The sequence below is a fragment of the Coturnix japonica genome, chromosome 2 (genome assembly GCF_054131305.1).
Source record: "Coturnix japonica strain WE chromosome 2, WE-NBRP24, whole genome shotgun sequence".
In the NCBI taxonomy this organism is placed as follows: Eukaryota; Metazoa; Chordata; class Aves; order Galliformes; family Phasianidae; genus Coturnix; species Coturnix japonica.
The window spans coordinates 74,150,092-74,164,450 of record NC_140664.1 but is presented as its reverse complement, the minus strand read 5'-3'; the positions used below and the strand labels follow the sequence as shown (position 1 = coordinate 74,164,450).

Sequence of the window (14,359 nt, the reverse complement as noted above, 5' to 3'; positions counted from 1 at the left end):
TTTTTCCTAAAATGATAGAGACTGTCTTTGCTTTCCATGACAGCTTGTTGCAGGTGTAGGTATTTCCTTGCCTGAAGCTCTGTGCGTGACTGAGAGTTGATGGATGAGATTTTCTATGGTGTTTTTAAATCTCTGTCATTTAAACATACAAAGATGTTAGGACTTTTATACAGTATCTGTTGCCAGTACCTCATGCTGTGTGAGCTTCAGATACAATATGTTCTATAAGTAAAAAGAAATAAGAATGCATCTTTCCAAAGATGGTGGATCTACAGCTTTAAAAGTGCTGTGATTTCCAGGTTTTATTCTACTCAGACATCCGTTCAACTCCATGCAATTTGTAAGAGTGCAGTTATTTGTCGCTAGTTGATAAGAGCAAATAGTCTTCGTGGTTTGCTGTGTGCAGAATCATTTTTATAGGGAGGCAGTGTCTGTTCAGACTAACGACTCAGATCCAGAGGGACTCCAAAGAAAAGAGTATTTACTAAGTGTGTTAATTAAAATGTAAATCCCATGCATTTCTGTTCAAAATTCCCTTTTGAGAAACTGCTGTTAGGCAGTCTAGACTATTATGTCAACTTGTCTTTGAAGAAAAGTAAACAAAAAGGTTCAGATGAGGAAAGTTTTAGAGATTTAGAGTAATTAATGCTTTGGTAAATGGCTGTTGATGCGTAACAATCCTTTAAACACCTGGGTAATTGCGAGCTTTGAAGTTGGGCCAAAAATGTTGTTCTGAGCTCTGTAATTAAAATAAAAGACCTTTAACTTGGTCATTTTGGAGGTGAGAGTTCTGTTTATTCTCACTGTCTCCCTGGTAAAACTCCTGCCTTCTCAGGGAAAAAAGGCCAGGGAGGGTGGGAAAGTAGAAAATTTAGCTCAACATATGTGTCTTTATATTTAGCTTTTTATAGCTTTGGTGTTTTTGGTGTAGCAAAGTTCCATGTTGTAATGTGTAGCCAAAACAGAGAAATTACTTTAATGGGAATGTTTCACTAAGTGTAGTTACTTAGATTAATCACTTGACCTGGTTACTAATTTGACTAAATTCTAATCTAATTAGTGTTCAATTAAAGAGAATTAACACCCAGAGACATTTTCTTGAAAGGTTTACACAGAGGTTTCAGTTAACAAAATATTTTTCTTACTAGGGGGGGAAGCACTGAAATTAAATGCAAGCTGTTTCTCCTGTAAGTGCCCTGAGTGCATGGTTGGGATGCTGGTTTTAAGAATAGTAGCTATATTTGATATTTATATCTGACAAATCATATTACTCTCCATGGACACTGGGGCTAAATCCTGCCTTCTGAATCACACAGGCTCCATTTCTCCGGTAAACTGTGTACATCTTTCTGTTTATTGCAGCCACTTGTGACTGCTTTGTTGACATTAGCTTCTCAGTCCTCCTCCAGTGTCTTCTGAAGGCCATGGAAAGACATCTATTTCTTTCCTGGGACTTGAGACAATATTTCGGGCCCTGATCCTAAACAGAGAGATCTTAGTTTGAGTTAGGAATCCCTAGCTTGCATCTTTCTCTGTGGAGGCTGCAATGAAGCTTGTCAGTACTTTAAGGGATAGCAGGAGGGGAACTGACTTTAAATGGCTTTAAACTAAAAGAGAGGAAATTAGGTGAGATGATAAAAAGAAATTCTTTACCCAGAGCATGGTGAGGCAGTGGCACAGCTGCCCAGAGAAGCTGTGGTGCCCCATTCCTGAAGGCACACGGGGCCAGGTTGGATGGGGCCCTGGGCAGCCTGAGCTGGTGGGGGGCTGCCCTGTCCATGGCACGGGGTTGGGACTGGGTGGCCGTTAAGGTTCCTCCCAGCCTAAGCCATTCTATGATTAATGTCCTGTCTTGTCTCAGGAAGGTTTTTTAGCTCATTGGCTTAGTTCCTTTTGTTTCTCTTTAATAATATATATTATGCCTGCAGCACCTTCATCATGGAAGTCATTAATTAAGTCTATCCAGATGGTTAGGCAGACTGAAAATATAAGCGAGACTATCAAACGCTACAGTAAGATGTAACACTTGACTAAAAGCCCGGAAGCAGGTTTAGGCAGAGATTTACCTTCTTGAATATGGTAAGGTTAGAGAGTATGGACACAGTAAGAAAAACAGAGAACAAGAATGGTCCCTGCCAAAGTCAGCCTACAGACCAGAATCAGGAATGGGAGTAAGGCTATGCGGCAGCAATAGCTCTTACACTTCCCTTCCTTATTTTGCAGTCCTTCTAGGAGAGGACTGGAATAAAAATGTTCTCTTGTGGTCTTTAGAAAGCAGAATTTGAGAAAATGAAGGAAGGAAGGAAGGAAGGAAGGAAGGAAGGAAGGAAGGAAGGAAGGAAGGAAGGAAGGAAGGAAGGAAGGAAGGAAGGAAGGAAGGAAGGAAGGAAGGAAGGAAGGAAGGAAGGAAGGAAGGAAGGAAGGAAGGAAGGAAGGAAGGAAGGAAGGAAGGAAGGAAGGAAGGAAGGAAGGAAGGAAGGAAGGAAGGAAGGAAGGAAGGAAGGAAGGAAGGAAGGAAGGAAGGAAGGAAGGAAGAAGGAAATGAAGGAAGGAAGAAAGAAGGAAAGGAAAGAAAGAAAAGAAAGAAAGAAGGAAAGAAGGAAAAGATGCAAACGCAGTTAGGTGGATGCATATCCACGTGAATGTATTAGGAACAAGATGAGGAGTGTGGGATTCACATCCCTGCAGCCTGTCTCTCAGCTGGCAGCTATGTTGCCACAAATGGCAGCAGTTGCAGGTTGTTCCCCTCTGTGAGCCATCCCTACAGGAAGGTTCCAGTGGTTTCCCACATAATTCTAGAAGCAGAGGAATGCCAAGTCACAATGTTTTGTAGCCTGGTGAGGTTCAAGTGACAAACATTAACTGAAAACAGACTTTAGTAGAAAATATGAGCATGTTACATGCTAATGTCTATCTGGTATGCGTGGTATCTGCAGTACCTGAATCTGCATGGCTTTAACCAGCCAAGCAGGGCAAAAGCCAGCTGAATGGAGGGAATGACTAAAAACAGTCCCGTATATTAACTCTTTATTCTTAAAAATTTCTGACTGGATTGGAAAGTGCACTTGTCCCTTCTTCTGCGTTTAATGAATGAATTTATATTTGTCAAGAGACAGTGTCAAATACTGGGCTAAAGTGGAGCATTCTCATTTGGTAGCAGTATACCTTGGTCAGACAGTTTGCTTATTGTATTTTTGGAGGACACTGAGATGGGGGAGACCCAACGGGAGACCAATCCATAATGATGGAGGGGAAACAAGAGTATGTAGAAAGAAGAGTTATGTTTGCGCATGACAATTCATTGATGTAAATACACCTTAGGAAATGACTGGGTACTCTGCAGTTCAGCAGCATGAATATAGGGATTATAGTGAATCACAAGGCGATCATGAGTTAACAGCGTGGGTTTTGTAAAAAGCCAAAATACTATTCCGTGGTATGCGACTGGAAGTACAGTCTCTGAGACGCATGAAGTTTATCCCTCTGCTGTGCTCTGGATCAGTCAGATCTTGATCAAAGCAGGGTCTATAAAATAACAATGAGAATAGTCAAGTCTAGAAAACATGACTTGCAAGGAAAGACTGAAGACTCAGTGTTATGAGAAAAGATTTTTGTGTCATTTTAGTTAGAAATTGTAGATAAAATAGGATAAAAAAACAAAACAGAAAACTTTCAATATTTGACTTCCTGGAAAGATGTTGGAGTTCTAGAGAATGGAAATCTGGGTGATCAGGTCAGGCAAATATCTCTCACAGGAGTGATGTGGATATACTTGATTCTGCTGGAAGGGGATGAATGATATTTGGTACTTTCTGGCTTTATGGGTCTGTGATGGCCATTTACAAGTACCTTTACAAAGCGCAAAACAATGGGAATTTGCCCAGTGAGGTTATGGATGTTCCCTCCCTGTAGGCATGAATGCTAGACCAGGCTGGATGGGGCTTTGAGCAACCTGGTCTAGAGGGAGATGTCCTCCCCTATAGCAGGGGGATTGGAACTACGTGATCTTAAAGGTCCCTTCCAACCCCAACCATTCTGTGACTGAGTGTGTGATTGTGTGAATTAAGGTCTAAGCCTCCTGTTTACATTTCTGCAAAGCTGACTAATTCAATATGCTTGAGTGTTCATGAAGGCATATACAGGGTTTGCTCTTACAGAGCTCCCAGAAGCTTTGCAGCCAGACCTGTTTAATTTGGGCTTGATGCCCCGGCCACTCGCTGCAGTTGGAGGGGAAGGTCAGAGTCATCCCTAAACCCAATTCCCATTAGAGAAGCGGCGGCAAATACTCCTGTGGGAAAGGCTGCTGAGTCATCCACAGAGTGTGGCTACCAGCAAGGCAGAGGAAGGCCTCCGCGTTGTAAAAATAACCACACGAGGAGCCCTGATATACTTAAGTGCTTATTTTTCCATGTGTGATGTCATGTAAACCAAGCTGCTGGACAGTATGACATAGCAGTTGGCCAAAAATAAAATGTAACTCAATCAAAACTTCTTTTTTATTACTATTATTTTTATTTCTATTTTTTTTCTGAAGTTAACCTTTGATGGGTGGAAGGGGCAGGTATTCTGTTCTTCCCATAAGTTATTGTTAGAAAAGAAACTCCACTGGGGCAGAGGCACGTGAAGACGAGACTGGTGCCTGGTATCTACTTTATGATGCTGATCCCATGTTAAGGATGGGAATCGTAACTCTCTTATACAGAAAAGTTATGCATGTAATATGTATACAGGATTTCTCTGGGTCCTTCTGCAGTTGAATTCATTGAGCTGAATTTTATGCTTGCTTTATCCAGCAGAAAAGGCATCGATTTGTTAGCATTTGAAGCTGAAGCCCAGGAAGGAGAGCCTGTACCAACATCCTTGGAACAACCCTCTCTAATCCATGTTTCTAAACCATAGCAAAATGTTTTTATGGGCCATATGGTGGTTCATCTTGTTTCATTTTTTGATGCTTGGCGTATTACTTGTTTTGTTTTTTTTTTTTTAATTTTTATTTTTGTCAATTGTGGTAGATCTGCTTTATGGAACGTAGGCTGAAACCACTAAAACCCTTTCAAAAAAGTCACTGAATGCTTGAAGTGCTGGTAATTTGACTGCTGTCCTGCCAGGGCTAGAATTACTCTCTTCAGGAAGAAGAGTGGCTTATGAATCTCTTGCTGATGGAGAAATGCCCAGACCTAAGGATGGAGATTCCTTTCCTCCAGCCTAGAAAACAATGGAAAAAACTTTGCAGTCTTGTTTCACATGCAGAAGCATGTGCATGGTGTGGAAGAACTCTGGATACAAACAGGCAGAGTTTGGGGGTTGTTTTTTAATAGCTGTAAATACCGCTTTTAATCATTTCAGCTTTTTTTCCCCCCAGCACTATAACAGCAACAACTAGGGGAGAAAAACCCAGATATCGCTACCTTGTCCTTACTCTTCTCTGCAGAGCCTCTGACCTGTTTCTGCTGGATACGCGGGCAGTATGGGCTTCAGAGGAGGGCTGGTTGGAGTTTGATGTCACCGCCACCAGTAACATGTGGGTGATGAATCCTCAGCACAACATGGGACTCCAGCTGAGCGTGGTGACCCGCGACGGTAGGTTATGGATCAGTTAATGCGAGTTCGTCTCCCAGGCCTTTTGGATGCTGTCTGGAAGTGGTGTTAACGGTGTCTAGTTGTGATGTTGGGAATGAGCAACCTGCCTTCCTGGGCTGATGAGGGCAGCTGAAATGGTAGTATTTCACAAAAAATTTGAAAGATGGAAAAGAAGAGTCTGCAAGGGAACATGAAATTGGGTTTTGGGAGATGAGCAGTGGGGACAGAGAAGATCTAGGTGAGCACGAGATGATAAAAGAAGACAATAACATCTTATCTCTATAAGAACAAACTTCTAGTTATATGTTTTCTTTTTAACACTTTATCTTAGATTTTGGTTTGCTTGTGGGGTCAAATGAGACCAGAAGGACTGTCCTCTCTATTCCCCAATGAAATGTTAGTGCCTCCCTAAATATACTGAGGGCCTGTTCCTGTGCTCTGACCAATACACGTTGTTTCTTTGCCCTCTGCTTTTCTCAGAGATCTCCTAAAGCGATCTCTGCTCCTTGTGTTTCACCAGCAGAAGAACTAATGTCCTGAGACATCCAGGCTTTGTATTTTATATATCTTTCTCCATACCGATTTAAGGCCTAAAATGGAGTAGAGGTACCATAGGAGTCCGAAGAGCTGAGTGCCACAATAAAGGTTGCTGTTGTAAAACATTTATTAAGTTATAGTGGAGAAGGGAAGCAATAAAAGAGAAACCGTGTGATCAAGAAGAGAAGAAATAATAGTGCTTCTGGGGATGCCACAGCTCTGAAAATAGCAATCCAACTGCACAATTTCTCTAACTTTCTCTTTCCTGTTCAATTTGAAGGTTTCGGTGTAAATCCTAGAGAAGCAGGCCTAATAGGGCGAGATGGCCCTTATGACAAGCAGCCTTTCATGGTGGCATTCTTCAAAGTGAGTGAAGTCCACATCCGGACTACAAGGTCAGCAACAAACAGGCGCAGGCAGCAAAATCGAAACCGCTCCACTCAGGCTCAGGATGTTTCCAGGGTGTCAACTGTCACAGGTAATCATGAAAAGCCCTTTCTGGCTGGGAAGTGGGGTTGCATCTTGGGATGTTACTCTTTGCATTGATGTACAAAAGCAAGAAAGGTGACCTGAGGTGGGATGCTGCTCTTTGGGGTACAAGTTGCATCTGCAGTATAACAGGAGAAAGAATCTCGTGTAAAGAGACTTAGAGGAGTTCTCAAACCTAGGCTGGAATGCAGACCATTCTGTGAAATCATGGACATTGAATTCAGTTTTTGTGAAATATGTGAAATACCAAATTTACAAGACTCTTGGTGTACACTGGGATCTATTGTAGTGCGTGTATGTATTTCCAGCAGGATCTTCTCTTGGTTTTCTTTGGAAAAGCTGGTAGAATAACACAAGATTTCTTTTTATCCCCCCAAATGGAACAGCCATGTAAATGGTAATGTGTGTTTCCAGGTGTGCAAGCAGACTTGCTTGTTTGCTGTGGAAAGTTTGCACATTGCAGATGTTGTTCAGCAACCTTAGGAGTGCTGTTATGTGATGGTGGGACAACTCTGAAATTATGATAGAAACTGAGAAAGTCCTGCCGTGTACATCTTGTCTGCTTTCTAGCTGCTCTGCCTTATATCACGGCTCTGCAGTCCTTCATTCATCACGTACCTTCTTTCCTCTCGAACATTTCAGCCCATTCCATGCTACTTGATTAATTTGCCTATGCTGCCCCCTTCTTTTCCAAAAGGATCCCTGCTTTTCCAGCGCCTATAAATGCCATACCCCCAGGAAGAGAGGTGATTGCCTTTTGTCAGTGTACCTTCAGACCCAGCATGGGGAGATGAGCCAGCGTGGCCAAAACTGCAGCAAGAATCCATTGGCTGCCTTCTCTAGCACGCTTGGGCAGTGAGCAGGCTGCATGCATGGTGGCACTGCATATGCTGAGAGGGTGCAGGTATGGCTGGCAGCAGTACCATACTGGAGGCTTTGTCCTCTGAGGCTGGCAGGAGAGCTAGGGAAAGTGGGCTGGGAGGAAACACAGGGAGTCAGCATCCATCTGCCACACCATCCTATTGCACTTTGTTGGGGTCAAGAGGCTGAGCAACCTCCCTGCCCAGAGCAACCTTTGGTCCATGTAGGCACTTGCTTCAGAGTCAAGATAAGCTCCAGCTTCTCCTCCTTTGCTCCGTAAGCTTTGCAGTGCTAAAAACAAGTTTTGAGTACTATTAAATTAAAAGATATAGCTCAAAGCTCCAGAGGGAAAAGGTATATTGGGCCAAAGGGCCATTTTTACACTGCTGCCTTCTTTACTACACCAGGCATCAGATTATAAAAGTATAAAAAGACAAAAAGGGAAAAAATGTAGCTGGCTGTTCTGTGGTCTCAAGTGCTTTTTTGAGCTCTCTTAGCTCAAAGGCAGCTTTAATTTAAAACTTGGGATTTGGCAGTTCAGTCATCAACAAGGTATAGTTGAGCCTCTGTGGATTTAAGGCGGGGAAAAGGAGGGGAATTTGAAGTTAAGATGTATGTTTGTTTGGTTTCTGTGTTTAGAAAAGAGAGACTGCGTCAGCTTATTTTCCTTTCTAAGTGTGACACTCTTAGAGTCTGTTCTCCTTAAGAAGTGGTCGATTTAATAGCTTGAGAGGCACCGGGCATCCCGAGCAGGGATGACTCTGTGAACTAATGTGCATTTTTAGCACTGATGAGATGACAGGGAATTTTTTCTTTTTTAGATGAGTGGATTCTTGTGTCCATGCTCAACTGATGTACAGCAGGGCTGGGGAAGCATCTGCCATGGGACAAAGCAGGATGTGGGTCCAAAGGTTACCCTGACAGTCATTTCACTCCTGGGGGTACCAAGATGCATTAGGATCCAAGGCAGGCACGGTCCTCACCTGCACATCTTCCTCTTTCCTTGTATCTTGTATCTCATCAAATGTTTGGTGCGTGCTTGTCCTTCAGCAGGGATTGATATCCTCTATCAGGGCATGAAGGCAGTTTCTCTCCTGGAGAGCCTAGCAGCTGGCTGGAGCTGGTGCTTTTCTGTGGATTGAATCTTCCCTCCCTTAGTGAACAGTTTGTTGGTTGGGTTGTTGTTTTTGTTTTTTTTTGCTTCAATCCAAAAGTGAACCCCTTTTCCAAATGATGCTGTAATTCAGGCTATGGTGTTATTAAGAAAGAAAACAAAAAAAAAAGATCTAAAATGATCTAAAAATGGAAAGAATTCCGAGTCTCACTGTTAGGAGCCCTTGTAGTGTACTGCTGGATTTGGCACTGGATCTGGTGAGCCAGGGATTGTGCTAAGACACGCTGCTGCCTGCAGGGCTGGGACCCTGCTGTGTCCCTTGTGATGTGAAGTTCTTGTCCTGTAGTCAGTACCAAGCACTTAGAAGCAAAGGTTATGGCTATGGCATAAGAATCCAAATAGTCTGTAGTTTTTCGCCAAGAACACTTATTTCCCTGAATTACAAACATGTAGTTACAACTGGAACTGGCTTATATAAAGCAGAACTGAGTAACCCCCATGGCTATGAACTGCTTTGACATAGAGTCCTGCGTCAATGCATTCCTGGATCTGAGCTCTGCTCATCTGCAGAAGGAGGATGAACAGGATAAAAGAAAAAATGGTTTTGGTTGTTGAGGCAGAAAATCATGCGTCAGCTCAGGCCCAGGACATGGAGGCATGAGCTGACTGAGAGGAGAGTACAGGTGTTTATCTGTTTCTTGTAAGGTCTGCAGGCCATTGCCCAAACATTTTTGCATTGGGCTCAGCCCATGGCCCCAGGCTCTGGGCTGACCACGTTGTAGCCCTGCTATGTGTGCTGCAACATGAATGTCCTTTCCAGCCTGACATCTCCCCTCGTTCCCCCACAGCAGGCCGCTTTCATGTGAAGCGGGCTGCTGTTATCCATGTGATCGGTTTACATACACCGGCTTCATCCGGACTGATCACCGAAGTCAAACACCAAGAAGGGGCTGGCCTCAGAGACCTCTGTCAGAGCTATTTGGGACTACAGAGCCGATTAATTACCCTGTGGAATTTGGTAAACTGGCACATTGGGAGCAGCGAGGGTATTCTCAGGCAGCTCAGTCTCAGTAAATATTTATATCTTCTTTGCCAGCACTTAATGTGGGAGAGGTTGTAGGAAATCTGAGGATGGTGTGTACCTATCAGTAGGGGGAAGACCATTAGGGTGAGACTATTCCCTCTCCTCTTTCAGTGATGCAAATGCCAGCATCCAGCCTTAAGAGAAACATCTGAGCTGGCAGAAGGATGGGCTTGCATCATGTTGTGACCTCACTAAGGGCAGGCACAACAGAGAAAAGCCACCCTAGTTCTGCTGCTGGGACTGCCCTGCTCTATAAAAAGCTTTGGGTCTAATTTTAAGTGCAGAACAAGAGGTTTATGGTTGTTTTCTTTGTCATAGCTGATTTTTTTTAGTCTTGCAGCCTCTTGCAAGTGCCAAGCTGGTGTTCCCAACCAGAACATGCGCTAAGCCTACAGTGAGTCTATAGGAACTCTGTAGCAGCTCTGTGAACTCTCAGAGGTTGTGGATGTCTCTGGTGCTGGGCATGGCAATTTGGGCTGAAGCAGTTGTGAGCATGCTGGCCTGGGGCAGCTAACACTGCTTTCCAGAGACAGGGCATAATGTGTCATGAAGGCCAGGTTCATGAGTTCAGAGAGCTTGAGCTCTCGATCAAAAACTCTTTTCTGACTCATAATTAGGTGGCTGTAGGGCATGTGCCAAGCCCCAAACCATCGGGAATGGATCGTTATGTGTGATGATGTCCACCTGGGATGGACAGTAGCTGGTGTGCAATGAAGGGTGTGAATTTGGTGACGTTCAGGATTTTTTCGGGCCAGTTTTACGCAGCATGAGAACAGACTCATAGCGTGTTCTGTTTGTTAAGCAGTATTTTTTTCCTCTGTTTTCTTAAACTTCTGATTGCTCACAGTGTTCCTTCCCACTCCTGTTTTCCCTACTTCCCTCACCTCTCCTTTCCCATAGGTAAATGAGGTAACTCATATTAGGGAAATGCTGTAGTTCTCCTTGCTTAGGAGTAGAATCATAGAATCATTAAGGTTGGAAAAGAGCTCTAAGATCATCTAGTCCAACCCATCCCCATCATGCCTACTAACCACATCCCTCAGTGCCACGTTTAAATGTTTCTTGGACACCTCCTGACTCCACCACCTCCCTGGGCTGGCTTTTCCAGTGTCTCACCACTCTTTCTGAGAATGAATTTTTCCTAATAACTAACCTGAACCTCCCCTGGTGTGACATAAGATCATTCCATCTCGTCCTATCGCTTTTACCTGGGAAAAGAAGCTGACTCCCACTTCACTACAACCCTCCCTTCAGGAAGTTGTTGCGAGCAATAAGGTCTCCCCTGAACCTCCTCTTCTCCTTAAATATTACCTACCAAACAGCATGTTTCCCGTAGAACAATTAAGTTGTGTTTTCAGATACTAACGTTTGTCCACCAGAAGTATCTTCTCATTTTTTCCCCCTCATTATGACCAGATCCTTTAGAAACATCTCATGGTAGGAATTTCAAGGACCAAAATGCTTCTTTAAAACAAACAAACAAACAAACAAAAAAAAAACCAAAACCAAAAACAACCCAAGCAACAAAACAAACCAACCCACACCCTGGTTACAGCTTGGTAGGTCTGGTTTGCAAATGGAAAGGTTGAACAGAAAATCCTGAGCTACTGGGCATGGCTGAAATAGCACATGTTTATGCTGCAGCAGCCTGAGAGCCGGCTCTGCTCACCTGGTTACATTTGTGATTGAAACAAAGCTATTGAAAGCCTGAAATGCAATCCCAAATGTTTAAAAACCCAAACTGCTTCTAAAAACAGCTCCCTAATCTGTGGTGGTTTGGAGGCTGGGTTTGTTTTGAGGTGTGGGTCTTTTTTCAGACCTCGGTGTTAACTGTACCCAGCTGTGGTGCTGGGCTGCCCTTAATGTCAGTTGGATGTGCTTTTAGTATTATAGTTTTCTTTTGAATAAATATTTGCATTTGTAGTTCCCCAACTTAGGGTTGGAGGAGAGGGCGGGCGGTGGGAGTGGGGGTGGGAGGGAGAAGAAAAAGAAAGGCTTATTCAGAGCCAAGGAAAAAGTAACTAAAAATATTTTTCTATCCCAGCTGCCACGTTTGTGGAAAGCTGTGCTGGGACCGTGCCCTTTCACGCAGCGTTAGGGGCACTGGGGGCTGCTTGGTTAAAACGAGGCCTCGGCATCCACATGTGGCATCCCTTGTATGGCAGGCTGCCGGGCCACAGGGCAGAACATGCAACAGGAGTGGAGGCCCCATTGGTAGAGAGCTGGAAGCCCCAGGCCCTGCCTCTGGGACAGGCATCTTGGTGTCCCCATCCATGCTCAAGGTTGGCTCTTTTGTTTCCCACCACAGGTGTTTTGTTTTCTTCACCCTGCCATAAGGACTTGGGTATGGCTGCTGGGCTGCACAGCCCAGCTGTATCTGGGCAGCCATGGGGAAGTAAAAGGCCCCTTTGTCACAGCAGGAGTCCTCCCTTTGCCATGGTCCCAGGTGCTCATGCGTAGAGCTGCCTTGCTTTCCAAATAGAGAGTAGAAATTTCATTCACACTCAAAAGCTACATTTTCTAGGCATGTCAGAGCAATTTCTGCATGGTCAGAACTCCGCTACAGCAAGGGTCAGAGCTGGGCATGCCATTCTCCTCTATGCAATCGTGGCAGCATAAATTAATGGTGAGAGCTCATCAACTCTTGTGTCATCTGCAGATCAGCATGTTGTGGTGGGCTGTGGGATGTTTTGCAAAGTATGGTTATTATGGATCTGCGAGGCACCTCTGTACAATATGGAGCCACCACTTGGGCAGGCTTGGGGAAAGACACATGGCTTTTTTGGCTGCAGGATATCAGAGCTGCACAAGGACTTCTGCTAACCAACACAGGGCAACAAGGAACCTCCAAGGGGTTGTGATGCCCTCAGGAACTGTGTGTTGTTAATGTACCCTGAGGAAATATGCACTGGAAACATGAACAGCAGCAGGGATGTGGTGTGTGCTGGGTGATGGAGCAGAGATTTATTTTTAAGAAATGATTTCAGTGGAGGTGTTTTACAAGCACTGCTCGTCAGCTTTTTAAGGGAAGTTGAAGGAGTTCTAAGCCAGTCGCTGTTACTTGGGTGCCAGTATTCCCATAGGTATCTTAAACATCTCAGCCCTGCTTTGGCTGTACGTCAGCAGTCTTCTCTGCAGTGCACACATCTGCCCAGCTGTGTGCTCCAGTGATGCTCTGCCTCTTTAACTTTCTAAATCTCTGTTTTGTTCTTTTTTTTATCTTAACAGATTACAACAGCAGTGACTTAAAAACAGCGTGCAGAAAGCATGAACTTTACGTTAGCTTCCAAGACTTGGGATGGCAGGTGTGTGATGTTTCTCACTGGGTAAACTAGACATTCTGTTATGAAATGTTAGCTAAACAGTGTCATGGTGATTCCACTCGAGGCTGCCATTATGCTTTAAAATGTCCCTTGTGCCTCCCTGCTAAAACCAGTCACGGGGAAGGGCAAATAAATATTGATAGTTGTGACATTTGACAGAATCCAGAGGAAGCGTGATATTTTATGAGATACAGATAGACAGCCATCCTCTGTCACTCAGGGGAGTCACGGCAAGGGATCATATCTGTATACCTCTAATGATAAGGAAAAATAAATGGTTTAAGTACCGGTTTTAACAAAATGAAGTTTTTCTAGTCATCAGCCCAATATTAGCAGGAGAGTGACTGCTTTACAAAGAGCAGCTTGCTTAAGCAGGAGCAAATTATGGGTGAATGAGTACATCAAATGATGGGGTAGTTTTGGTGTCCCCAGGAATCCTTGTGTCAGCAGTCACACCACAAGCTTAGTTAGAAAGCTGTGACAACAGTTGCTGGCTGCTTTGTTACTGCTGTGGCAAAATTTTTGCTAACCCACATGTGTGTTGACACCTGATGCCAAGGGAGAAGTGTCTCCTGATAATTGGCGATGATGACTCTTTAAAAACACCTTTCTGCACTGTTAACACAAGGGCCATCTTTTGGTTTTAATTTACTTTTGGCTCTTTTGTAGCAGCGGGAGAAAAGCCGTAATTTTCTTGGTGTCCCTATGGGGAAACATCACTTTTTTCCACAGCATTGTGTTCCTTGCTGGGAGAGCCTTGCCACCTGCAGTTCAAGGAAGCCATTCTTCCCCACGTGTAAAGAAGTTAGACAGATGAAACTTCCTCCATTGGCTCTAGTAGTAGTTCAGCCAGAGGACCGAACCTGCAGGAAACATTGGAGTATAAAGGCGTCCAAACCACAATCCTCACAAAGTGCCACAGCAGCAGTTTTGGGAAATAAAACTGTTTTCATTTGTGGCAGCGAAGTGCGTAGCAGTGCACCATTCTTTTTGGACACGAAGATCAGTGTCCATGGAAAAGTCACAGCTTACAAAAAGAAAAAACTTTCAGTGAAAACACATTTTTCCCCCCTCAAGAAAAAAAAAAGTTAGTGGAAAATTTTCAGCTGGTCTTAATTGGGTGCAGCTGTCTGTAGAAGCTGGCAACTTTTTAATTGAAATCACGTTCCATTTGTTTCCTAAAAAGGACTGGATAATCGCTCCAAAGGGCTACGCGGCCAACTACTGTGATGGAGAGTGCTCCTTTCCACTCAACGCACACATGAACGCAACCAACCACGCCATCGTACAAACTCTGGTAAGGCTCCGGAAAGACCTGAGCTAAAGCCACAGGTGAGTTTCTAAGTAGGTTACCATCGTATCAATTATGTT

At 44.0% G+C, this 14,359-nt stretch overlaps 1 protein-coding gene across 2 annotated transcripts in view; it reads left to right on the top strand.

Annotated features, from left to right (window-relative positions):
• Positions 1-14,359, top strand: part of BMP6 (bone morphogenetic protein 6) — an 80,188-nt gene that overhangs the window by 64,363 nt on the left and 1,466 nt on the right. The window contains exons 3-6 of one of the 2 annotated variants that reach the window (XM_015854588.3): positions 5,432-5,580; positions 6,398-6,595; positions 12,894-12,970; positions 14,175-14,285. In XM_015854588.3, coding sequence (XP_015710074.2) covers positions 5,432-5,580; positions 6,398-6,595; positions 12,894-12,970; positions 14,175-14,285 — 535 coding nt within the window. Of the gene's footprint in view, positions 1-5,362; positions 5,581-6,397; positions 6,596-12,893; positions 12,971-14,174; positions 14,286-14,359 lie in introns of both variants that reach the window. The other variant, XM_085537771.1, reaches the window with a different exon arrangement.